This window comes from Thamnophis sirtalis, unplaced genomic scaffold (genome assembly GCF_051295495.1).
Source record: "Thamnophis sirtalis isolate CommonGarterSnake01/CBP01778 unplaced genomic scaffold, rThaSir2_p1.2 scaffold_4, whole genome shotgun sequence".
Taxonomy (NCBI): Eukaryota; Metazoa; Chordata; class Lepidosauria; order Squamata; family Natricidae; genus Thamnophis; species Thamnophis sirtalis.
In genome coordinates this window covers 113,532,155-113,559,865 of record NW_028261384.1, presented here as the reverse complement: position 1 = coordinate 113,559,865, position 27,711 = coordinate 113,532,155, and the positions used below count along the sequence as shown (strand labels likewise).

Genomic DNA, 27,711 nt, shown 5'->3' with positions numbered 1-27,711 from the left:
TTTCAGATGACACTATACTGGCAGAAATAGCAAATAACTCAGAAAACAAGCTCAGGATCATTTTTTAAAAAGACTTTAACAATGGGCCCTATCCAACAAAATGGAATTTAATGTGGAGAAAAGCAAGGTTTTTTTTTCCTGGACAAGAAAAACCAAAGGTACAAGTACAGATTAGGCAAAACCTGGCTCAAAAACAATAAGTATGAGAGAGACCTTGGAGTCCTAATGGACGATCATGAAAACATGAACAAGTAATGTGTGGCAGCAGCCAAAAAAAGCTAATGCAATCCTTGGCTTTTTAAACAGATAGAAAGAATCAAAATCACATGAAGTACCACTTTATAAAGTTTTAGTAAGATCAAACCAGGAATACTACATCCAGTTTTGGTCACCATATTATAAAAAAAGTTGTAGAGACTTTGGAAAAAGTGCAAAGAAGAGCAAGTAATATAATTAAAGGCCTGGAGACTTAAACATAGGAAGAATGATTGCAGATTTGGCTAGTCTAGAGAAAAGAAGGACTAGGGGATGGGACGGGACATGATAGCAGTATTCCAATATTGCCACAAGGTTGCCACAAAGAGGTGAGGGTCAATTTATTTACCAAAGCACCTATAGGCAAGAGAAGAAACAATGGATGGAAACTAATCAAGGAGAGAAGCAACATGGAATTAAGGAGAAACTTCCTAATAATTGGGACAATTAACCAGTGGAACAGTTTGCCTTCTGACGTTGTCAGTGCTTCATCACTGGAAGTTTTAAAGAACAGACTGGAAAGTCACTTGTCTGAAACTGTATAAGATCTGCTTGAGCAGGGAGTTGAACTAGAAAACTTCCAAAGTACCTTCCAGCTCTATTCTGATTCTGGCCATTCTTTTCCATTTAAGTAGAAGAGAGGACTTCTGTTCAGAATATGTGACAACAATTGTTTTTTTCCGTAATTTTCATGTGTATTTTTTGAAGACTGCTTTTTTGTTTAATTATTGAATTATAGACTGCTATAATTAATGTTTTTGTAGTCCTCCTCTATGGAATCCATTTTACAATAACAACATGGGTTATGGAGAATGCATAGCTTTGTCTACTAATTGTCACAAGTGAAGAATAGACAAGGATATGGCTGGTGGTTTAACCTTTACACTCTCTAAATTGAACATGATAAATTCATGTTAATATCAACTCACCATAATTTTGGACTGTTATGAAGGTATTATAAGTGGAAAAATAATGAGAAAAGATTCACTTAGGATGATGGTATTACACCTCTTGCTACTAGTGATGATTCCTCATACAACATGCGAGCCTTATTTTGTAGGATGCAGAATCAATCATCCACACAACCCAATCCACAAGTATCATCAAGAAGGAGACTACATAATTGGTGTTGTTGTATCTCAAAATTTCATTTTATCTAATAATGAAATAGAGTTCATAGAATATCCTCTGCCAGCATCAGTTGATGATTTCAAGTAAGGAATAATATTAATGTAGTTAAGGAAGGTCATTTGGGTAGGCAGTAAATCAGTCATGCAGCCAACTTCATAAGGCAGAGCCACATGTTTGGAATATAGTGACAAATTTTGCCAGATGTTATTTCCCCAATGTAAATTACTGCATTGATATATCACAGCTTATTTCATGAGGTTCACATTTATAATATTAAATAAATTGAATTTTTCTTACTCTCAATTTATTCTGTTATCACTATTAAAAATTGAAATGTTTTTTTGCTGTACTTATTAATAGACAGTTAGTAGAATTAAAATATTATAAAGAATGAATGTGTATAATACAAAATTGGGGATATGAGTAGAAAAATGCCTTGTCTTCCATTGCTAGAATAATAATTATTTTGCAAATACTTGCAAATATTCATTTTATATAAAATACTGATTAACCTTATTGAGATTGATTTTTAATGGTTATCATACCTTATGTTAATGATTTCCATAAAAAACAGATTAAATACTAATAACTTCTAATGAACATAATGTAGATCAGTGATAGTGACAATTATTTTTTAAAAGTAATTTTTACTTCCAATATGAGTTGTAATTCTTCTTCTAGTTTATTGCTTAAGAATTATCAGCATATCCTGGCCTTGACATTTGCAGTAAAGGAAATCAATGAAACACCTCTGATCTTGACTAATCTTACCCTGGGTTTCCGAATTTATGACAGTTATTTCAATGCACAGTGGACTTATCATGCCACATTACTTCTTATATCTTCTTTTGAGAAATTTGTCCCCAACTATTCATGCAATGCTCAGAATAATGTTATAGCAATCATTGGTGGTCTTGATGCCCAAACCTCCCTTCATGTTGCAACTCTTGTAAATACCTACAAGATTCCACAGGTAAGGTCTACATGCTTTCATTAATAATCTATGTATATGTTCAGTATGTTGATGCCTTCAGTATGAGTGTTTGCCTATATAGATTCTGTTTTATGGATTGGACACTGAAATTTAAAAGCACATAAAATTAGAGGCAAATTAAATAATAGTATTAGAAATCAGTGGTTTCATTTTTGTTATAAGCAAAGGTCTGATCCTATGGCTAACTTTCATAACCAGTGCCAATGTTTAAATTCTTTTTAATTTACTTGCAAAATTATATATTCCTAACCTTTAACATAGATAATTCATATGTTGTATAAAGTGTTTATCTTTTCAAATATTCCTTGCAACAATGATCCTGAAAATTTATTGACTTTTGTGGCTGGTTAGTATTTCCTCAGTTTAAATAATAAAGTATATGAAGTGTTTTTAAAAAAATATTTTGATTAAATTTAGTAAAGGTAAAATAAAGTGTTGTATTTCAGAAGCATAAATAACAGATGCATATAGGAATAAATCAGGATAAATAAAATATAGAGAAAATAAAGAAAAGCAACAAAGGTTGCATTCCTAAAATTATAACACATCTACTTAAACATTCATTTGTATGATAACCTTCCACCTACAACTTGTAGTGTTTTCTTATTTTCCACTCAATCAAAGTACAAGAATAATTAATGAAAAATACTTAAAGTAGGTGCTGAGAGTGAAGGTTTTTGAATATTTGAAAGCAAAATGTAAAGTATTCTTTTAATCTTTTCCTTTACATATAAATATTCAGTTGATCTATAGTCCTGCTTCTGTGAGAAATAAGGAAGCTGAAAGCATTTCTTCCTATCAAATGATTCCTCAGGAGGCTCTTCAGTATGAGGGAATTCTTGCTTTGCTCCTGCATTTCAGATGGATATGGGTTGGGATCATTGTGATGGATAATGAAAATGGAGAAAGATTTCTACAAACCATTGTTCAAATGTTTTCACAGCAGGGTGTTTGTTTTGCCCTCATTGAAAGAATCCCTACACTAAGATATGCTATTGCATTTGATAAAATGATGAAAGAGGGAGAAAAGATACGACATAAACTAATACAGACAAAAGCAAACATCATTTTGGCCTATGGAGAATCTTATTCTATGACATATTTTAGATGGATTGCAATTTTATTGGAGGACCATACACTTCAAGGTAAAGTGTGGATAAGAACAGCTCAGGTGGAACAAACTTCATTCATCTACCAAAAGGACTGGAATGAAGAATTATTTGATGGCTCCCTAGTTTTCACAATTCATGTTAGTTACATACCAGGATTTTCCCAATTTCTTGAGAGACAAAATCCTTTCCATGTACCTGAAGATGATTTTATAAAGACCTTCTGGGAAGTTGCCTTCAATTGTAGGCTCCCAAATGGAACTGGAGGCAATTACATGAAGAATATTTGTTCAGGGAAGGAGAAGCTGGAGAGCCTTCCTGACTCATTCTTTGAAATGAGCATGACTGGCCATAGCTATAGCCTCTACAATACCATCTATGCAGTAGCTCATGCTCTGCAAATGTCATTATTCAGATTCAAAGACAAAAAAACAATGGTGAAAAGACACAGGAAAGGACAGCGTATACAATTTTGGCAGGTACTACATAGACCCACCCAGCTGGGAGGAAATTTAAAACTCAGAATTCCTGTTTCAAATTTGCTGAAAGAAACTTTGTCTATTACTGTATCTCTTTTGTATCTGTCTAGTGTTCCTGATCTTGAATCAGGCTCACTCCTCAGCAGACCAAAAACTTCGCTACCTCCTCTGATCTTGGATGGCTCAATTTTCTTTCACATCTTTTACTTGGCTCTTAGAAAACTTTGTGTATGACTGAACACACCATACTTTCCTTCCCAGTATTAGTTTTAACATACTTTCATTTCATCATGCTTTCCATATTCTTCTCATGCCTTATTCTTCATATTACTGTTGCTCACATCTAACTCAAGCCCAGCCCAAATGTATGGTTGATCCTAATTGCTCAGAAAGCCCTATATCCCATATCACAATGAAAAGTATTTCAGTGGTCAGTCACATTCCTGAATTTAGAGCAGGAAATTTTACAAATTCTTTACAAATACAACATACATTTTATGGAAATACATTTGTGACTCTTTGTCTGGGTCTGAATCATAAGAGTCAATGTTCATTCAATTATACTATGGACATTAATTTGGCCATAATTATAACAGGACATGGCAGTACCTGAACACAGCAAAATATAAGAGAAAAAAACTGAAGACGACAACAAAATATAAAGACTTGCAAATAGAAATAAAATGATTATGGCAAAAGAAAGCAAATGTAGTACCAATAGCAATAGGCACCTTGGGTGATATCCCAAAACAATTGGAGCACCAGTTAAATATTCGGAATTGACAAAGGCACCATCAGTCAATGGTAAAAGACAGCTTTGCTCCAACAGTTTATACCCTGCAACAATACTTCTAACACCATCAATACTCTGTCTATCCCAGGTCCTTTGAAAGAACTCAAAAGTGGATAAAATGCCAAATACATTTGGAACATTTGGCTGACTATGCAATGAATCTTAACTATAGCAGTCATAATGACAGCAATAGCAACAAAAACAACAGAATGAAACATATTCAAATATGTTCCAGTCTATGTATAGCTATGTATAGCTTTAGACATTAGGACTTGGTAACTGTCTAGAAAAATATAAATTGATCAAATTTTTCTTAAATCCATAGGATTTAGTTAGGATCATCCAATTTAGTTTACTTCTTTGGCATCTCTGCTTCATAAAATATACTTTTCTTCCACTAGGCTTCCTCCATCATCAAAGAAGCCATGCTTTTTTCTAGTTATGCCATTAAAGACTTTTTACAGCCTCTTCTAAATTTTGCTTTTCCTCCTTCAATCCAGCTCCATCCCTTTCTGAAAAGTGTCTCATTTAACAACAGTGCTGGGGATAAAATTGCCTTCAATCAGAATGGAGAAGTAGTTGCTGGATTTGACGTGATCAATTGGATTACTTCCTCAAACAAATCAAGAGTGAAGGTTGGCAGGGTGGATCCTCAGACTCCAGCAGATCAAAAGCTGATCATCAGGGAGGATGCTATCACATGGCATAGTTGGTTCAATCAGGTAAGAAGATTCAGCTACTAAAATGTGAGATGTTGAGGAAATCAGTGAAATAGTTAATCTATTTTACTATATTTTATCAATGAAGATGAAAGAGGGAGGGGGAGAGAATGAATATTGGTCATAGTGTTATTCTGTACACAGTGTTATTAGGTATGTGATGGATTTATATGTAATGAACTTCCTTAATGGCTTGAGCTTTATATCTGTTCCTCTTCCAGGTTTATTTTTTTTAAATATAATTTTATCCCTGAAATGAAACTTAGTTAGATTTTCCCCCCAGAAATATTCTGGCTAATGTTTTTTTAAAAAAACAATTTATTGTTTTTCTAAAAAAGTAAGAGCCAAGGTGGCGCAGTGGTTAAATGCAGCACTGCAGGCTACTGCTAGATCAGCAGGTCAGCGGTTCAAATCTCACCGGCTCAGGGTTGACTCAGCCTTCCATCCTTCCGAGGTGGGTAAAATGAGGACCCAGATTGTTGGGGGCAATATGCTGACTCTCTGTAAACCGCTTAGAGAGGCCTGAAAGGCCTATGAAGTGGTATATAAGTCTACTGCTATAATACAAATATAATACCAACTAAAGTCAGAAAAAATAAAAGTAAAAAGTAGAATGTACTGCAAAGGAAAAAAAGGAAAAATAAGAAAAAAATATAGATCTTCATATCAAGTACAAATAAACATAGTGATACTTTGTCTAGTACCTTGGATTTATGGTAGTATCTGTACAATTTGAAATATACTTATACTATATTTTTACTGTGTTTTTAATTAGACACAACCTATTTCTGTGTGCAGTGAAAGCTGTTCTCCGGGATCCAGCAAGAAAGTAAAGGAAGGAGAACCATTTTGCTGTTATGATTGCATCCCATGTCCGGAAGGGAAGATAGCTGATGAGAAAGGTAAGGCATATTTGGTGCAAATGTATTAATTAAATCTGTGCAAAATTATTTAGACTTTCCTGGACAAATAAGCTTGTACTACAGAGACAATATGAATTTCTTTGTCCCAGCAAAGCAATAGCAATAGCAGTTAGACTTATATACCGCTTCATAGGGCTTTCAGCCCTCTCTAAGCAGTTTACAGAGTCAGCATATTGCCCCCAACAATCCGGGTCCTCATTTTACCCACCTCGGAAGGATGGAAGGCTGAGTCAACCTTGAGCCGGTGAGATTTGAACAGCCGAACTGCAGAACTGCAGTCAGCTGAAGTAGTCTGCAGTGCTGCACTCTAACTACTGCACCACCTCGGCTCTCGAGGAGAAGCAATGCAATTTATTTTGATGTAATTCTGTCATTTGAATCATTCAGAACTTCTTCTTTTGTCCCATTGGCCAGTTGACAAATCCAAACAACAGGCTTCTCCAAGGATATGCAAAGAAAACAGTTTTGCATACTTCAATATGAACCAGTTTCAAGAGATGACTTGTTCAATGTTTACTAAACAAATCACACCCTTGAATATTTGTACAGCATCAATATCCATCTTTCACAATAGTATAGGACAGTGATGGCTAACCTTTTTCCCATTGTGTGCCAAAAGTTCATGCCCACACCAGTGACGTGCAGTCACTAGAGGCAGGGGAGGTGGGGCCTCACCAGTCTCCTGAGGGAAAAGAAACTATTTTCAAAATAATTAAAAAGGCCAAGGTAGTTGCTCCCAAACTCGAAGTCACAGTGACTCTGAGTCTCCTTAGTGCAGATAATAGGAGGAGGCTAGAGAACTATGGGCCTCCTTTGCATAAGGATTTTTTTGCCTTTTAAGTGTCAACCAAGGGTTAAAACGTGAAAATTATGTATGCAAATGAGGCACGTGATACTCCCGCCTCCTCCTGCAGAGGGCACTTTGTTTAGAGCCTATTTTAAAATGTTTAAGCAGAGTCATCCACGTGGTGACTCTAGCAGCAACTAGCCTAGCCTGCCTGGCCCTGGCTAGACCAAATCTAGCATTTTCGATGCAGCTGGAAGGTATGTGGGTCAGAGGGAGGGGGGGAGGAATTCAATTTATTTGTAATGTAAATAAATGTAATTTGTTTTTATTATGTGTATGTGCGTGTGTGTGTGGTTTTTTTTTTACCTGCCTCTGCTGGTGTGTGGGCTAGCACATCTATTTTTATTTTTCATTTTTCATTTATTATTTTTCATTTTTTATTTTTTATTTTTCATTTCATTTTTTAATTTTTTAAAGCCATGCCGCCTCAGTGCGCCATAGAGCGAAACATGTCCTGGTTTGTGGCCGGGCGGCATGCACTTTAAAGTGCAAGCGTGCAGCCCGTCCACAAACCAGGACATGTTTCACTGAATGGCGGGCCGGCGCGAAGGGAAGCTGGCAGTTTAGACCTCGGCCGCCATTCAGTGAAACATGTTTCGCTGAATGGCGGCCGAGGGACAAGCTAAAGTGCTGGCATGCACTTTAAAGTGCCAGCGCGCCTGTCCGCCATAGAGCGGGCTTGTTCTCTACTTTAAGGGGGCTTTGCATGGGAAAGGGGGGCTCTCCTTGGCTTTCCTCCCTCTCCTCAGCTGCAGCTGGGGTGAGGGGGTGGATGGTGAAATGCCACAAGGAAAATCCTGGCGCGCGAGGGTGGGCGGAGGTAGGGGGCTCTGTCAACGCCAGTCGCTGCTGCCCTCCTCGGTGCTTCTGGTGTGTGAGGCTGCTCGGGGAGATTATTCATTTCTTGTGTTCAGACGCTTGCCTTAAAGCCCCCGCCGCCCCCCTCACCCAGCTATAGCGAGCGAGCACACGCTCGGAGAGGCGGGCTCCGAGACAAGCCCTCCGATCCTTATGCGATGGGGAGATGAACCCTTCAGCTTGTCCAACCTCCCCTCCCCAAGCAGGAGCCCTCCTCCTCCTCCTCCTCTCCTTCAAAGGCAAGAGGCGGGCAGGTTTTTTTTTTCCGGAGTGGCTTGGTCCTGCCTAGATTGGAGGGGTGGGGGGAGGAGAATATAGAGGTCCTGCCCGCTTGCCTCACCGGCTGTGAACTTCACCGCACGTCACTGGCCCACACCCACAATTCTATGCATGCAACCCCCCCTCCCCAAGTGCATGTACCCCCCCCCCTTCCTCCCAATTTTGGACTCAGTTAAATGGTGATGATTGCACTTTTAAAAACCTGAAAGTTTAGGGACAAATTATCATGGGGAAATTTTTTTTTCAATGTGATTGCTAAGAGTCCAGAATAACTTGATATCATTCAATCAGAACATAGAATCATAGAGTTGGAAGGAACCTTGGAGGTCTTTCTAGTCCAACCCTATACTTAAGCAGGTGACTCTATACCATTTCAAACAAGTGGCTGTCCAGTCTCTTCTAAAACGTCTTCAGTGATGAAGCACTCATAACTTCTGAAGGCAAGCCATTCAACTGATTAATTGTTCTCACTGTTAGGAAATTTCTCCTGAGTTCTAGGTTGTTTCTCTCCTTGATTAGTTTCCATCCATTGTTTCAATCAATCAATGAAAATGAATCTATTAATGAATCAATTAATCAATCAATTCTAATTAATTTTTATGGATCTCATGCAAAAGAGAATGTAGAGCATTGTAATTTCTATATTTAAAAGACATTTTATTTCATTTCTTTTGAAAGATTTATCAGGCAGAAATATTAATGTGTGTATCATACTATCTGAAACTTTCAGACCAAATTTTGTACTTATGAAGAGTACATGCTCAGATTCAGGGATGTGCAGTCACTAGAGGCAGGGGACCTGGGGCCTCACCAGTCTCCTGAGGGAAAGGAAAGAATTTTAAAGAATTTTTTAAAAATAATTAAAGCCAGGGTAGTTGCTACCAGATTCCAAGTCACAGTGGCTTGGTATCTGCTCAGTGTTAACTATGGGAGGAGGCCAGAGAACTCGGGGCCTCCTTTGCATAAGGAATTTTTTGCCTTTTAAAAGTTAAGAAAGGGTTAAAAAGAAAAAAAAATTGTATGCAAAGGAGGCACTGATTCTCCCACCTCCTGATCTTGGAGCAGCGAATCATGCCTATGCAAGGGCAGTTGAGCGACTGCGCAATCTAGCAGTTTCCATCAAGCGTGATTCTGGAGAGGTTGCTCTGGGCTGCCAGCTGCTGTTTCTTCAGCAGCAATTTCTTCTCTGGCTGGCATTTTCTACTGGGCGCCTTGGCGCCTTTGCTGCAGACCTGGCCCTTAGCAGCTCCTGCGATGCAAAGTGCCCCTCCGGGCACTTTGCATCACGGGAGCTGCCAAGTGCCGACATTCCCACTGCCCCGGCCTACAGCCAGCCCAGCACCGAGCAGGGAAGATGAGGAGGAGGAGGAGGAGGAGAAGAGCAGTGAGTCTTTGTGCCGGCCAGCTGGCCAGGCGGGAAGCAGTTCGGGCAGGGAGTGGGTGGGCTGGCTGGATGGGGAGGGGGGATCATGGCCACTCAGATGGCCTCTGCTGCTGCTGACAGCAGCTTGGGTGTCCCGGCACCATCCAAGCTGAAGAAAGTGGAGGATTGTTCGTCGGAGGAGGCGGGGGGAGCAAGACATTGGAGTACAACGGCAGCGAGAAGCAGCTTGGATGGAGCCAGGACACCAAAGCTGCTGTCAGCAGCGGTGGGGGCTACCTGATCCCCCCTCCCCAGCTAGCCAGTCCACCCCCCCGGCCCGACCTGCTCCCTGCCTGGCCTGCCGGCCGGCACAAGGACTCACCGCTCTCCTCCTCCTCCTCCTCCTCCTCCTCCCCACTCGGTGTTGGGCTGGCTGCAGGATTGTTCATTGGAATAGGTGGGGGGACGAGGCAGCAAAGCGTGGCAGCAGCGAGAAGCAACACCCCCGCCACTGTGTCTGACAGGCATCTCACGTTTATGTCCACCATAAACGCGAGACGCTGTCAGACACAGAGGTGGGGACATTGCTTCTCGCCACTGCTGCGCTCTTGCCTCACCAACGGTAACCCTCACCACACATCACTGCTCAGATTATATCAGGCACAGCAAAATATCTGTCAAACAATTAAAAGTGTTCTGATTGTCAGTGAACAAGAGAAGAAAATTTGTCCACTCAAATTATTATCTTATGATTTTTCCATGCTATTTTACAGGTTAATATAACTTCCCTTTTCTTTTTTCTTATTTTTAATATCCCAATTATTTTAAATTTCCTGTGTTGTTTTTACTATACCCACATATGCAATTTCTAACTGTTCAATGATAGTTAAAAAAACCACTTCTATCTCAAAGAAAATTTTTGGATCAAATTGTGGGGAAGGAAATCTGTGAAGCTCCATAAGAATAAACAATCTGAAATATAATTCAGCATTTCCATCTCCTGTTAACAAAGGTGCTATTTGGAGACTAAAAAAGTTTCGTCTGAAGAAGGAGAACTCTGGGAGAATCAGAGTTTGTCACTCGCCATTTTCAGGCTGGATTTTTCGATTTAAAGAATGGTCGGAGCTGCTGTCTTTCTATAAATCTTGGTGGGGGTGTGTGGAGTGCTGGCATTGTTTCAGTAAGTGGATTGATTGGCTGTGTGGCTGTATCATGATTGGTAGATTGGTGCTGATTGATGCTGGCTGTGTGTCCATTGTTATTTTGTGCTGTAACAGCCTGGGTTGTGGATGGGGCTTGTTTGTTTACCAGGGCTGGTTTCCAGATGTCTGGTAGGTGAGAGGTATCATCACGTTTATTTATGTTGTGGGGGTGTTTCTCTATTTCGATAGCTTCCATAATTATTCTCTTGTTGAAGTATTCAGTTTTGGAGATTAATTTGGTTCCTTCAAAATTAATTTCATGTCCTGTAGCTTTAAGGTGCTTGAAAAGAGAGGCATTTTTTCCCTTTTTTTCTGACTGCATTCTTGTGTTCTGCGATGTGTGCATTTATTCTCCTGTACATTTGTCCTATGTATGTTACAGGGCAGATTTTGCATGGTGTTTGGTAGACTCCTTGGTTTTCTAGCTGGATTTTGTCTGGGGTTTCTTACGATGTTGGGTATTTTTTGGTCAGTGTTGAAGGCTGTCTTGATATTGTGTTTGTGGAGAATTTTGCTGATTTTATCTATGGTGCCTTTGGTGTAAGGGAGGAGGGTGATGCAGTTGTCCTGTTCTGTGTCTCAGTTTTTGAGGGGAGTCTCCCTTTGGATTAGGTTGGTAATTGTTTTTCTTTGGAATCCATTGGAGATTAATACGTTTGTGAGAGTGTGTAATTCAGTTTTCAGGTGGTCTTTGTTGGCTAGGCATTTGGTTCTGGAGATGAGGGTCTTGGCTACTGAGTTGATCTGTGCAGGGTGGTTTTGGGATTGTGCATTTAAATAGCAGTAGGTGTGTGTGTGTTTTCCAGTAGGTGGTGTGTCCTAGGGAACCATTGGATTTTTTGTAGATTAGGAGATTTGTGAGGAAGTTGTCCAATTTTTCTTTCCTGTGTGGCCAAATCACAAAAGTGTCATCAACATATCTAAGCCAGAGTGACAGCCCACCTACGAGACATCTGGAAACCAGCCCTGGTAAACAAACAAGCCCCACCCACCACCCAGCCGCTAAAACACAAAACAATGGACACACAGCCATCACCAATCAGCAACAATCTACCAATCATGATACAGCCACACAGCCAATCAATCTACTTACTGAAACAATGCCAGCACTCCACACACTCCCACTAAGATTTATAGAAAGACGGCAGCTCAAACCACACTTTAAGCCGAAAACTCCAGCCTCTCTATATATGGAGGTAGTGGTAAGTAGAGGTAGATATTTTTTTCATAGATTTTCATGGGTGTAGGTATGCTGGTCTTGTTGTATTCGGGTGTTTTCCCATGTAAGATTGAGATTGTCACGGCAAAATTTCGGTGAGGTCTCACTTGCCATCTTCAGGCTGGGTTTTGGTCTTAAAGCATGGTTGGAGCTGCCGTCTTTCTATAAAACTTGGGGAGCGGTGTGGAGTGTTGGCATTGTTTCAGTGAGTGGAATGATTGGTTGTGTGGTTGTATCATGATTGGTGGATTGGTGCTGATTGGCGCTGGTTGTGTGTCAGTTGTTGTTTTGTGCTGCAACGGCTGGGTTATGTTGTGGGAGTATTTCTCTATTTTGATAGCTTCCATAATTATTCTCTTGTTAAAGTGTTCAGTTTTAGAGATTAACCTCAGGAAAAGACCCGATACAAGACCAGCATACCTACACCCATGAAAATCTACGAAAACATATATTGATTATAATATCATTTGTTTCTCTTTTACTGAAATCATTACTTGTCTGATTTAGGTTACCAAATACAATTCACTTTATATGTAATGTGCTTGTCATCATATATAAAGCCTTCCATGGCATAGGACCAGACCACATCTCTTCATTGTTTCTACCTTTCCCATTAGATAGAGTAGATAGACCATGTTCCAGGTCTTTTCTACTAATGTAATTTTGTTGGAGTCATGCCTTCTTAGTGGTATCACCTGTCCCATAGAACAGCATTACTTCCAGAGGTTCAGGTGGCCTAAACTCTGTTAATTTTTTACAAGACACTGAAGATCTAGCTGTTTTCCCAGGTGTTTGGTTCAGGGGTTGGTTGAGCTCTGCTATTGCTCGCAGTGAATGGAGTCTATGTTTTCCTTGGGCACTGGGAGCTGGTGGGATTCCTTGTTTTGAACTTGTAAGTGTGTGAGAAGTGCAGCTATAACTAACTAACTAACTAACTAACTAACTAACTAACTAACTAATTACACAAACAAACAAACAAATGCTGATTTTAAAACAGAGCTATGAGATTTAAATTATATTTCTTTTCCATTTTTTCAGATATGAACGACTGTTATAAATGCACAGACAAAACATATCCGAACAAAAAACGTGATTTTTGTATTCCCAAAACTGTAACATTTTTGTCTTATAAAGAGCCACTGGGTATCTGCTTATGCACTGCAACACTTTTCTTTTCATTAATCACAGTTTTGGTGCTGGGAACATTTATAAAGCACCATGCCACTCCCATTGTTAAAGCCAACAACCGGGACCTGACCTACAGCCTTCTCATCTCCCTTCTGCTCTGTTTCCTTTCTGCATTGCTCTTCATTGGTCAGCCTAATAAAGTGACTTGTCTTCTCCGACAAACTGTGTTTAGCGTTGTGTTTTCAGCAGCTATCTGTTGTGTCCTTGCAAAAACCATCACAGTCATTTTAGCTTTCATGCTTATCAAGCCAGGATCCAGAATGAATGAATGGTTAGGGAAAAGACTAGCTATCGCCATTGCTTTTTCTTGTTCATTTGTTCAAACTGGTATTTGTACCTTTTGGTTGGGGACTACTCCACCCTTCCCAGATGAGGATTTGCATTTGGTAACTGAAGAAATTGTATTAGAATGCAACGAAGGGTCAGTGATTATGTTTTATTGCGTTCTGGGTTATATGGGCTTTCTATCCATTGTGAGTTTCATAGTGGCATTTTTGGCCAGGAAATTACCTGACAGTTTCAATGAAGCCAAATTTATCAGTTTCAGCATGTTGGTCTTTTGCAGTGTTTGGATCTCTTTTGTTCCAACCTATCTAAGCACCAAAGGAAAATACATGATTGCTGTGGAGATCTTTTCTATCTTAACATCTGGTGCTGGGCTTCTAGTTTGCATCTTTTCTCCCAAATGTTATATAATTATTATGAGGCCTGAGCTGAACAATAAACAATACCTAATAAGAAGATGACATTGAATAAAGCTTATGAGTGACTTACTATCAGCCTCTGTTTCTCTACTTGCTTTCGGCTTCCATTGAAATGGGGAGGGGGGATGGTATTTGGGAAGGGAAGTTTTAAGTACAGGAGAGATTGTAAAAAGGGGTTTTTGTTCTCACCATCTATTGCGCATGCTGGAGATAGTGGATGGGCCTGCCAAGGCCAACTGTCCTGTACACCAACTTGACGATGTTTTTTGAAGATGGAACTCACATGACACCTGAGGGATTTGCAGATTGGACTAGGAATGGGGTTACCAGATGGAGGGGGTTGGGTCACATATTGATATGTATGATTTCACAGGCTTTTGCCTCAGATCTTGCTTTGCTTAGCTGCTATCTTTTCATAACCAGTAAAAGTACTCTTAATTCTATGAAATGGAGTTAAGTGGTTTCTTTCTTGGTTGCTGAGGGTGGCTGACTTGACACTTTCTACAATTTGTAATTCAATGGGTAGCATATGTTATGTGATGTTGGTGTGACAATAGGTATCAAGTGTTTGTTACATCAGTGGACCATACTGATGCATTTTTATGATGGGTGTTTTTATTTCTATTTGGTCCTCAAACCATCACTGGGAACATAAAGCTTATGGGATTCCAATCTTGTTTTCTGGGATTAGAGAAATAAATTTAGGATTTCCTGATTCTGGATAGAAGAATATAAACAATATATGCAATAGCAGTAATTTTGTGCCCTTAGCAAACTCTCAGCAATTTATTTATTCCTACCAACCTAAAGCAACATGAAAAGAATAAGCAGATTTAGAAAAATAGAAATTTGAGACAAAGCCTACCAGCCTGAAATAACGATGGAACCCCAAAGTTAGGGAAATAAATGAAGCTTTAAAAAACAGAGATTTGGAGAAAATAATCCAGTTTCTTCAGTACGTCACTTTATTTTTATTTATTATTAAATTTATATGCCTCCATCTCATCATCAAGCAACTATAGGTAAATTACAACAAGATAAATATAACAATACAAAATGTCAAAATATTAAAAAACAAATAGTACTATTAAACTTAGCAAAGATGTAACCATACAATGAAGTAAGGAAGCAATATATGTTAGGAATATAATTCTAATGGTTGGGTTGGCAATATATAAATCATATAACAATGTTGTACTTGTTTCTTTAAACATACTGTAAAATGTGATTGGTTGCTGTTTTCCTCAATTGGCCATAAGAGGGAGCAAGAATGACTGTTAGTTCTCTGTTTTGTTAGATTGATTTGAGTGTTTTGGGAAGCTGGAAGTGCCATGAGCTATTGTAAGTTTTGCAACTGCAAAATTTTGAGTACTGAACTGATTATATGATACTGCACTATTTTATTTGGATTATCCATTAACTGAAAGACATTGATAACTGTCTTATCTGTGTATGTCTTGGACTGTTCGATGGACTCTGATATCTCTATTTCCATAAAAGTAAAAGCCTATTTAAACTGCAGTGTCTCTGTATGCTGGTTTGTGTGTTCTCCAACACAACTCTCACAATGCTTCACTGAACGTACTCACTCTCCCAATGGGGAGCTTACCTAACAAAATACAACAAGGCGAAGGTTGAATGGGCATTGGTTACTTACCTGATATGCCCCTTCTCAGGACGGTGAAGACATCATCCAGACATGGGTTATTCCATCCAGTATCCAATAGGGACGGTGTCTACCAAATTGATAAGTCATGCCCTCTGTGCTAGCTCCTCCCAGCTTAGACTCAGTCCTTATCCTTGGACTGGCTATGTCTTGGATCTCTCCCAGCAAAATTTTACTAATTAGCTATATTTTTATTCTAAATTTCATTTCATTCAGTTAATTGGCTTTTTAAAAAGAGTTTAAATTCACCTATATTGGATCTGCTGTGGATTAGAAGCATTGTGGGTGGTTTTCTGAATCAGGGCCCTTGCCTGGCCCCTCAGGCTCATCAAGGGAGCTATAGGCCCACGGTTCCAGTGCATGGTGATTAGTAAGCATCATCTCCACCACCTTCACCTCTTCTCGTGGCTTCTCCACTTTTGCTGATTGTGCTGCTTCCAGTGCCACCACCTCTGCCACTGTTGCCAGGCCGCTATCATTGCACTGCTGCTGGCAAGCTACTACTGCCACCACTGGGCTGCTGCAGCCTTTCATTGCCTTGCCAGCGGTTGTCAGCCATTGCTGGACAGATCTTCATTGCACTGGCAGCATGGAGGCCTCAGGAAGATCACGAGGCCATAGCAAATTAGCCGACATTGTTGGTTCGCTCTTGTTATCCCTCAGGGGATTGAAGATTCTGGTGGCCATTTTGAAGCAGTTTAGGTGGGGAAAATCCTTGGTGGCCATTTTGTGACTCTGCAATCACGAGTAAAATGGCTTCCAATGGCTCTGATGCCAGTCTCCCTGGGTCTCCTCGGGATTCCCTTCCAGCCGTTGTTCCTCCTTCTGCTCCTATTGAAGTGGCTTCCAGGAAAAGGGGTGGACCGGTGAGGGAGGATGTTCCTAGGCCTGATAAAACCTCTAGGTCCAAACTACCTCAGGATAAGGCCCCAGAAAAAGACAAGGGCAAGACTACGGACTCAAGTCCCCGCAAGGCCAGGACCAAGTCCAAACACTGTGAGGGCCCCCTAAGATCTCCATTGGCCCCTACTCCAAGAACTCAAAGCCCCCCATCGCTGAGGTCTCCACTGACACGGATGGTAAAATTTCCATGCCTGAGTCCCATCTTCAGCCTGAAGACAGGGTTGATTTCCAAGTGGAAGAGGGATCAGATGGTGAAAGGAGCTTGACTCCTGAATTGTATGTGGTCAACTCCAGCCCTCAGGTTTGCCACTCAAATCTCATCAGCCCTTTCCATACCTCCCCCCCAAAAGAGAGAGAGAGAGAGATAGAGAGAGAGGGAGGGAGGGAGGGAGGGAGGGAGGGAGGGAGGGAGAGAGAGAGAGAGAGAGAGAGAGAGAGAGAGAGAGAGAGAGAGAGAGAGAGAGAGAGAGAGAGAGAGAGAGAGAGAGAGAGAGAGATCTAATTGCTTGACTACCTTGGCTGTAGCTCACTCTCATATTGTCTATATTCTGCCTTCCACCTTACTGATCCCTTTAATAATGTGATATAAAATATGGTTAAAGTCATTAGTATATCAACTCTTTTTGTTATTAATCTTTTGTTACTAATCTTATAGAAAGTTTATTTTATCCTAGATTTAGTTCACATAGTTTATTGCTACTTCATGTTTGAAAGAATTACAGTCGGAAGAGTTTCTTATTGTACAAGTAGTGAAAACATTATAGTTTCAATAAACATGTTGATCCTCTAAAGCAAGGCATGTTTTCAACTTCACGTCAATGGGAATTCCCAACATGGTTTATTTCTCTTTAATTACAACCTTAGTTGATAATATTTCTTGAAATCTCTACAGATTTCTTGAGACCACATCAATTTTAGAAAAACCATGGTGATATCTTGGAACAAAGGGGAGAAGTCAAGCTATCATACTCACAGACATTATTTCCAAAGAAATAAGGGTACACAATCCTTTTCTTTAATATGTATGGGTTGCTAGCTCTACAGCTGCAAATACTGCTTGCCAAAATACTGAATGTGACTGATGCTAAGATCTGCAAAGAGAAGGAGCCACATTCTCCAATTCATGTACACAATCAACCAGGAGATATTATTGTTGGCTTCATTACATCTCAGGCGTACATAATTGATGATAAAATAACCTTTAACCTAGAGCCTTCTCTAACAGTGTTGGATGAAATTATGTATGAAATTGGCATTCTACTTTCATTTCTTAAATTCCAACATATTTTTGAGCAGCTACAAATTTAATATATGTCTTGGGTAATGCAGAAAGTTAATCAATTTTTTTTAAAAAAAGGCTGGTGGAAGAGAAATTATATTTCTTACTTATTTACATGGGGTGAAATTTATTGTTATAGAAAAAAGTATGGAAGCATTTGGGTTTTGTATGTGACAAATCTGGAAGATAATATGATATCTTTTGAGGTTTTTCCTTTTTCCCACAGTTAGACTGTGAAATGACTATTCTTTCCTCTTTCTTAAATAGTAGGTATGTTTTATAGCAATTTATAACACTCATATTTGTAGGGGGTCTATTATTATGTTTTCTTTAGTTTTTATAAAAATTGAATAGTTTGATGAAGTTAGTCATCTGTCCAATTATTTTTGTTGATGCACTAGGTTATAGAATAAGAATTAGACACCTTTCTTAGAAATACTCTATTAAAATAAAACTTCCTTTATAGTATGGTGCCCAAGAATTACCAGCATATTACAGCCTTGACATTTGCAATAAAGGAAATTAATGAAAACCATCAGATTTTATCCAATTGCACTATGGGCTTCCACATCTTTGACAGTTATTTCAATGCAAAATGGAGTTATCGTGCTGTGATACAACTCCTATCTTCATTTGAGAACTTTGTCCCCAATTTTAAATGTAGCACCCAGAATAATCTGGTGGCAGTCATTGGAGGACTAGATCCAGATGTCTCCCTTTATGTAGCAACTGTCTTGGATATCTACAAAATTCCACAGGTAAGATATATTTCTGTTTATGTATAAAACATCTGTGCAATATTGGATCTGAGACAAAAGCCTATATGCAGAGATATCCAGTGATATTTCTGATTTTTTTAAAGGAGTAAGATATTTATGGTGAAAAGCATCCATTGTTGAAGCAATTTGAAAAAAGGAAGAAAATAGCACACTATTTCTATGCAATACTGTTGTTTGTAGCTTATGTCATTAAATTCTTAATGACATGGATGCAGAATGTAGAAAAGGAATAATAATAACCTTCGACATTGACAAATTCACCATCAGTCAATTGTAAAAGGTAAAAAAAATACTCAGAACAGCTTCCATCCAACAATATCAGTTACACTATCAAACATCCATATCTGCCTCTCCCAGGTCCTTGGAAAGGACTTTATACATAGACAAAAATATCAAACCCAGTCTGAATATCAGGCTGACTATGCAATTAACCATAATAGTAATAACTGGATTGCATGTAAAACACAGAAAGACAAAATGAATTAAGATAGAGTTAAGCATTTCCAAGCCTGTGAGTGATTCTGGTTGAATAGATAAATTAATGAGAGGAACACTATAGAGGAACACTATAATTCCAATTATGCCTCTGGCCAAAATAATTACCTGTTAAATGCCTTTTTTTTAGTCCACACCAGTAATACATTAACAGGTGTCAAGATGCAGGGAAAATAATTCTCTGTTTATATTGTCAGCAAGAATGTTACATTTTAATGCGTTCTTTTGTTGCTTTTAAAATAAAAACCAAAAATGGAGAAAAGCACAACGTAATAGATACATTGTCAAAGAAAAAAAATACACTGAAAGTGCTTTAAAAATGGAAAATAGAACAAAAGAAAAAGAAAAAAAGTAAAATATAACATTTTATCAATAAAGTTTCAATTCTAAGCGTGGTTATTAAAGTACATCTATATTTATAATAGATTTAAGTAACTATCATTATTATACTTTTTTTAATCTGCTGAATTGAAGTAAAATGGAGCATACATTTTTCTTTTTAATGCTGCATTGCTGCAATGTTGGGGAAATGTGAATATTCACAAAATGAATATTATTCCCAGATTAATTTATAATGTAAGATTCCAATTTTTATATATCTGAAAAATATTTTTACAGAAATAGATTCTTTTATAAATTTTTAAGGGTTCTCCAATTCTGAGAATATCTTCAATAAAATACAGTTACTAGTTAGTAATTTATAATTCATGAGAGATGGTTTAGTTTTCCAAATCTGTAACTATATCATTAAGTTTACCTATTGTCAACTAATAAATATAGGAAGACAACTGTGTTAATTTTTTGATTTGGGAGAACACACACACATACTCACAAATAAACATTTGGTTGGATGGACAGCATTAGGATCTAAATAAATTAATACCCTACAGTCTCTGGAATCAGTTAGATAGAAACATAGGTAATATAGTGTCTAGCATTTTTCTCATGCTAAATTGACTTTATGGGAAAAACTAAAAATTGGGGGAAATGATGATATGGAAAAAGTGGATGAAACTGAACCATTTACTTTGAACGAAATGAAAGATAATGAACATGAATTTTTAATACACTCTGTGTTAAGAGATAAATATCATGGTCAAATGGCAGTTTAAAAATACAAAAAAAAATTAACAACAATATTTGGACAATGTGTCATGTCATCATTATTGGACCCTTGCCCTTTTTCTCCATATCTCTCTTTAGCTCATATATGGCTCTCCTCCAGTGATGGATGATAAAACCCCAGAACTGCCTTTCTATCAGATGGTGCCAAGAGAATTAATCCAATATGTAGGAATTCTCTCTTTGCTTCTACATTTCAGATGGTTGTGGATTGGTATCATTGCTATGGATAATGATGATGGAGAAAGATTTATCCGAACAGTTGTTCCTCTGTTCTCCCAAAGTAGTATTTGTTTTTCTTTTATAGAAAAAATTCCTAAACCATCTTTTGATATTGATGGAAGAGAAAATATGATAAAGGGAGCAAGAATACATGATAAAATCATGCTCAATGAAGCCAATGTACTAGTTGTCAATGGAGATTCTTACTCTGTGGCTATTTTTAGATGGTTTCCATATCTATCTGAATTAGAACATGTTACTAAGAATCCAAGAGGTAAAGTATGGATACTAACAGCACAGGTGGAACTCACTTCATTTGTTTTTCAAAAGGATTGGGATGCAGAATTTTCCAATGGAGCTTTGCACTTTGTAGTTCACTCCAATGATCTACCAGATTTTGAACTGTTTCTTAAAAATCAAAGCCCAACAATCCACAACCCAGATGGTTTTATCAGGGACTTCTGGCAACAAGCCTTTGGTTGTGTGTTTCAAAATCAACATCTAGATGAAGTGAAAGGAAAAATTTGCACAGGGAAAGAAGACCTACAGAGTCTTCCTGCAACTTTCTTTGAAATGCAAATGACTGGTCAAAGCTACAATGTCTACAATGCTGTTTATGCTGTGGCCCATGCTTTAAGTGAAATGTCTTCTACGATAACTAGAGGACTCAAATATAAGGGAAAAAGAACGGCTAAAGGAGTAGATGTTAAGGTTCATGACTTGTGGAAGGTAATTTTTGAAATAAGTTTAATACTTTCCCCATTCAACCAAGTTGAAAGAGTTTTCTCATTGCAATCTATTTTGTATCCCAACTAGTTTAATAGTAGTAGGCATAGCTTCTACTACTGTATGGCCCAAGAGTCATTTATTTTTGTTTTGAAGACTAGAAAAGCTCGACACTTCTAGCAGATTTGAGATGGAAATCACTTTTCCAATGTCATTTGCACTATATTATAAATATATGAATTCATTTTACATTTTACAATGTTGTATAGTTTATTCCTGTGCTCAGCATTGAAACTCCTCTACTGCAGTAAAGTTCCAGCACTAAACAAAAAAGCTGGTGAAAAAGTCAAAGCAAGAATGGCTGTGTGTCTATTCTAAAGGTACAAGGCAAATATAGTTTAATATGGAACATATATTTGATAGAACAGCATTTTATTTCTGTCATTGGCCAATAAAAGTACAATCAGTAAATAAACAACACCAATCTATTCCTTTACAACAAGAACTATTAGCAATCATTTGTGGGTGAAGCTTATTTCCAATATCATATGTCTTGAACAATAAATATATGAATTCATGTTCCAAAACCATTGTTGATTTGCATAGTTTATCCCTGTACTCACTATTGAAATATTTCTTAAGCTATGAAGGTGATGTACCAGAAAGCTGGTGAGAAAATTACTAGATAGAAAGGAAAATATTTAACTTGACATATGTATTTGATAACATCTTCACTAGAGTTTAAAGAGTACATTGAAGTCTGTATTTAGAAACGGTGCAGTGGCCTGGAGCTGGAGGTCTTGCCTCACAATCAAGAGGCTGTGAGTTCATACTGAGAATATATCTGCTGGAAAAAATCTCTGTGTGGGCAACAGAAAACATTCAGCTTCATTTAGTTGCCCAGACTCCACTCTACAAGGGATTATTGGGCCATTAAAAGAATATGATTGACATCTGTCTTTTTAGTCTTCAGTATGATAGTAGAGGGAATTGGTGGCTCAGTGTCTAAGGCACTGAGTTTGTTGATCAAAAAAGTTGGCAGTTCAGTGGTTCAAGTCCCTAGTGCTGTCTAACAGAGTGAGCTCCCATTACTTGTCCCAGCTTTTGCCAACCTAGTGGTTCGAAAGCATGTAAAAATGCAAGTAGAAAAATAGGAACCATCTTTGGTGGGACGGTGACAACATTCTGTGCCCCTTCAGGGTTTAATCATGCTGGCCACTTGACCACAGAGACATCTTCAGACAGCGCTGGCTCTTTGGCTTTGAAACTGAGATGAGCACTGCCCCTTAGAGTGGGGAACAACTAGTACATATGTGAAAGAAGAACCTTTACCTTTACGATAGTATCAGTAAAATTGGAATTTTTGAAAAGAAAAATCAAATTATGGGTTTTTTGGCAAGTTTTTATGCATGACCTATCCACCTTATCGTACCTTATCTTTTATTTTTCACCTTATCTTTTATTTTTGTCTTTTCCCTTTCAATCCAGCTCCACCAGTTTGTTAGGACCATCTCCTTCAACAATAGTGCTGGGGAAACTATCACTTTTAATCAGGATGGACAGTTGGAAGCTGGATTCGATGTGATTAACTGGATCATTTCTTCCAATCAGTCCTTTCAACGCGTGAAAGTTGGAAGGGTGGACCCCCAGGCCATTCCAGGCAAAGTGTTCACCATCACTGAAAATATTATAACATGGCATAGTTGGTTTAATCAGGTATAATTTATTGATGTTTGAAAAGGCACATCCCTCAGAAGAAATCCCATGTGCATTAAAGTCAAATATTGCTTTAGCTTAATGTCGCTCATTAGGCAATCTATAGCAAATGAATTTCAACCAACTTCTATACTTTTGATATGCTATTGATTGAATTGAAATGATTACAGGAAACCGGAACCCATTTTATTCTATTAGATTTCTATCTTTTTAAACATGCTTACCTTGGTTTTGTCAAATTGGTTGTACTGAGAAATTTAGTTTGCAGAAAGAAAAAAATATTTTAAGTAGATTTAGTCCTTTGCAATGCATTAAAGCTGGTAATGACTTATATACATTATATTAACATGCAAAAAGTTACTTTATGTTTATTTAAGAAGAAATGTACAGTTCATATTATCTTTGTCATTATTCTCTTCTAAAGTTCTTACAACTTTTTTTTTGAATTCAGAAAAGAGTTTTATTTCTTTTAAAAAACACAAATATTTCATCATTCATCAATCATTAAAACATTGAAGTACAATTTTTTTGTATGTGCAGAATCAAGTTAGTCTCTACCATTGTAAAGTCAGTACATATACCTAGTAAAAATAACTGAGGAATAAACTTTATCCTTCTTTTAAAAATATTTTGCATAACCCACCATATTTTTATCCAGAATGCCTTAACCTTTTGGCAGGTCCACCATATATGATAATATGTAGCATCGAGAGAACCACACCTCCAACATTTAGGCTGTACATTCGGTTACATACAAACCAACTTTTTAGGATCTAAATGCCATCTATAGAACATCTTGTAAAAAATTTCTCTCAGATTTTGAGCTTGTGTAAATTTCACATTTCTTACCCAGATTCTTTCCCATGTATCCAACATTATTGGTTCTTCAATATTTTGAGCCCATTTTATCATACAATCTTTAACTAATTCTGTTTCCGAATCCATCTGTATTAATACATTATATATCCTCTTTATATGCATTAAGCTTTGATCTCTTATTTGTTTAAACAAGTTATCCTCAACTTGGATAAAACCAGTTTTTTGGTCTATTTTCCACCTGGCCTGTAATTGGCCATACTGGAACCATGTTTGAACTATATTCTCCTCTTTTAATAAAAGTTCTTACAACTTTTATTGCTCATTAGAATGTATAAGAAAAAAAAGTTCCTTTTTTATGTCCCTGTAATTTCTTAATTCAGGGTAAAGTGAGGGCGACTGGATAGAGCTGAGCATTTACTGGCCAGAGGCCCTTCCTGACACCCTGCAGGGTTTGCAGCAGATATTTTTCTTTTCACTTTGGGAGAGAGAAACATTTGCCAGTACCTAGGCTTGAACTCAATGGTGCACAGCCCTGAGTGTGCTGGTAACTTTAGGACTCTCTTGCCATTTTTTCAAATTTATTTTTATATGGCTTTTATGATTTCTTTTTTTAAACAATCTAGAGTCACATACAGTGAAATAGGTGATGAATAAATTTGATTAATGATAAATAGTATTGGACCCCTGATATGATGGGAATATTTGAAAAGGAGATTTATTTATTAAATTGATATGCTGCCTATCTCCATGAACCAGCAACTCTGGGTGACTTTCAATAAAATGTAATTATATTAGTCACAATCACAACCTCTGTGCAACGCAGTGTCTCTGTGCACTTTTCCTATGTATTTAACTTTCAAGAAGTTGGAAATACACAAGATATTTCCCTTCATTTCTTTTTGCAACTTTGAGAAATTTCCAAGAGGATAATTTTCAGGTTAAGGTTTAATCTGTTGAATGTGTTTGTTTGTTTGTTGTGGGAGGATTAGGCACAACCCATCTCTCTGTGCAGTCAGAGTTGCATTCCAGGATCAAGGAAGAAAATGAGGGAGGGGCAGCCATTTTGTTGCTTTGATTGCATTCCATGTCCTCAAGGGAAGATTTCAAGCAAGAAGGGTAAGCATCTTAATGTAACTATTTATCAGTCATGTTATGATACAACATAAAATGTGGTGTTGTTGGTGGTTTGGATAGGATTCTTTGGGAATAATGTCTGTTGTTTCTATTCATTGAGATGTTATTGACTGAGGATTCAAGAGATACCTATGATGATAGTGCTTTACAATCACAGCTGACTTACCACATCCTATTATTGAAAGTTTAAGCAACCAACCCAAATGTACCATCTATATCATCTGAAGCAGGCTTGGCAAATGAAAGTTATGTCTTATCTAGAAAAGCAATGCAGAAGGTATAAGAGCCACATGTAGCACTCAAATCTCATGCATCAGATGAGAAGAAAGGAAAATATTGTTAATTAGAGTGCAATAATATTATTTACATTTATCTGAAATAAATAGGTTAGTGTTTCCTGAGGAATATCAAGCTCATTCTTAGAAATGAATTTCATCTAAGAAGTGGGAAAATGCAGACGTAAAACATTGCACCTGAAAAACATATTGAATAACTCCATGCAGGTCCACAGATTAAGCTACTGAAGATTGTAGGCTCATCATTAGATTAATTTTTAGTCTTAATTGATTGAAGATGTATTGAATATATTATGGATGTTACTACATACAGTAGAACCTCAGGTCACAAATGCTTCTGACCACGACCAAATTGGATGCTGACCAAAGTCCTGAAATGGATTATGGCCATGACTGGAGGGTCCAATGTACTATGTACCTCAATGATTAAATCTGGCATGTTATGTAGCAGGTGTCTGTTTTTCAAATTTGAATTTAAAGTACCAGTGCAATTTAGCTTCTTCATTTTTAATACTTTCTTTATCTTATGGTCCCACTAGTTCTTGCTTGCAGAAAAATAATATTTCTTGCATATCTTCAAAAGTACGTTGTTTCTACTTGTCATGTTGCTATTTTAGCTAATCTATGTAGTCTTGAAGCAGCTAACTAGATGGTTGACTATTTCTTCAGCTTCTTTTTTTTTCTGATACGACCACCACCACCACCACCTCTTATATTGTTTTTTGTAACTTTCTGGAGATTTTTTTGAAAAGGCAATTGTTTTAAACAGCCAAAATTTTTATTTAACTGATGAAGTATTGCACAGTTTTCACAGTCCTGATAAAAATAGTTCAATTAATTAGAATTAGATGTCATGAGTACTGAATTATTTTTAGTTAATTTATTAAATTATTTTAGCTAATTATATACCTAATGTACATATGAAAAATAATGCAATAATTACCTAGAAGGGTAATAAAAAAGATCTCTCTCTCCCCCCTCTCTCTCGCTTTCTTTTTTTCTCACTTTCTCCCCCTCCCTCTCCCTCCCTCCTCCTATCTGTCTCATATCCTATCTATTTCTGCATGCACACATAAATATGAATATAATTTATTCATTGGAGATATATATATATATATAGGCATACATGGAAGGAAAGGAAAATATAAAGGTAGTCTTCCCGAAACAACAGTGATTGGGATTAGTATTTCTGCTGCTAGTCAATGAGGTCATAAACATACTGTCATGCAATTATGCCACTTATCAATGAAAATTCTAGCACTCCTTGTTGCCATTGTTAAACAGGGAAGGTCACAGATGTTGATTATGTAATCTGCAATCCTTGTGATTTGTTTGCAAGGTTTGTATTAGAAGGTGAATTTTCATTCCCCCTCCCTCCCCAGATATGAATGATTGCAACAAATGTTCAAATGAAAAATATCCAAGCAAGACCCAGGATTTCTGCATTCTGAAAACTGTAAGCTTTCTGTCTTTTGAAGAACCTTTGGGACTTTGCTTAGGATTGTTTGCTGTTTCCTTTGCGCTGATCACAGCCTTCATGCTTGGAATATTTCTGAAGCATCACAACACACCCATTGTCATAGCCAACAACCGGGACCTCACCTATGCTCTCCTAATTTCCCTCTTGCTCTGCTTTCTATCAGCCTTGCTTTTTATTGACCGGCCTGGGAAAATCTTGTGTCTCCTGTGCCAAACCACTTTTAGTATGATCTTCTCAGTGGCTGTTTCTTGTGTGCTGGCAAAAACCATCATAGTTGTTCTGGCTTTCTTGGCTACCAAGCCAAATTCTGTATTGAAAAAATGGGTGGGGAAAAAATTTGCTTATTCCATTGTTCTTTTCTGTTCCCTTATTCAATCAAGCATATGTATTATATGGCTATCAAATGCTCCTCCCTTCCCAGATATTGACATGGACTCAATGGAAGATCAAATTGTTCTGGAATGTAATCAAGGTTCCATGACTATGTTTTATTCTGTGCTGAGCTATCTGGGGTTTTTGTCTATGGTAAGTTTCATGGTGGCCTTTCTTGCCAGGAAGTTACCAGATACTTTTAATGAAGCCAAATTTATCACATTCAGCATGTTGGTTTTCTGCAGTGTTTGGTTATCCTTTGTTCCAACTTACCTGAGCACTAAAGGAAAATATACTGTAGCTGTGGAGATCTTCTCTATCTTAGCCTCCAGTGCTGGATTGCTAGGATGCATTTTTCTCCCCAAGTGTTTCATTATTTTATGGAGGCCTGAGCTAAACAGTAGGAAACAGTTAATGAAAAGAAAGAAATAATGTTTTGGTAATAATTTACAATCTGGTTCTCTGGATGTTTTCTTCTCTTGTTTCCTATGTATAACTTTTTTTCTCTTTTCCCTTTAAGTTAAATATTATGCATGGCTGGCATGGTTAGATTTCCTTTTTGTGAAAAATTATGTATCGTCTAAATGACTTCCTAAAATGAGTTGAACATGCATCTTAGCTTAGAAAACTTTAACAGTA

General features: G+C 37.6%; 3 protein-coding genes across 3 annotated transcripts; all 3 read left to right on the top strand.

The window, feature by feature from the left end:
* The first annotated feature begins 1,610 nt into the window (after positions 1 to 1,610).
* On the top strand, positions 1,611 to 14,105 carry LOC148046259 (vomeronasal type-2 receptor 26-like). The gene is made up of 4 exons (XM_087711967.1): positions 1,611 to 2,359; positions 5,262 to 5,483; positions 6,256 to 6,382; positions 13,210 to 14,105. Exons 1-4 carry the CDS (start codon positions 2,045 to 2,047, stop codon positions 14,103 to 14,105), a joined length of 1,560 nt encoding a protein of 519 aa, XP_087568093.1. The 5' UTR covers positions 1,611 to 2,044.
* On the top strand, positions 2,405 to 4,202 carry LOC148046260 (vomeronasal type-2 receptor 26-like). Its single transcript, XM_087712171.1, has 2 exons — positions 2,405 to 2,419; positions 3,123 to 4,202. Exons 1-2 carry the CDS (start codon positions 2,405 to 2,407, stop codon positions 4,200 to 4,202), a joined length of 1,095 nt encoding a protein of 364 aa, XP_087568297.1.
* Positions 14,106 to 16,481: 2,376 nt separating the features above from the next.
* LOC106548764 (vomeronasal type-2 receptor 26-like) lies at positions 16,482 to 27,504 on the top strand. Its single transcript, XM_087714632.1, has 7 exons — positions 16,482 to 16,725; positions 17,669 to 17,873; positions 18,378 to 18,669; positions 20,389 to 21,258; positions 22,744 to 22,971; positions 24,780 to 24,906; positions 26,603 to 27,504. Exons 1-7 carry the CDS (start codon positions 16,482 to 16,484, stop codon positions 27,502 to 27,504), a joined length of 2,868 nt encoding a protein of 955 aa, XP_087570758.1.
* Positions 27,505 to 27,711: the final 207 nt, after the last annotated feature.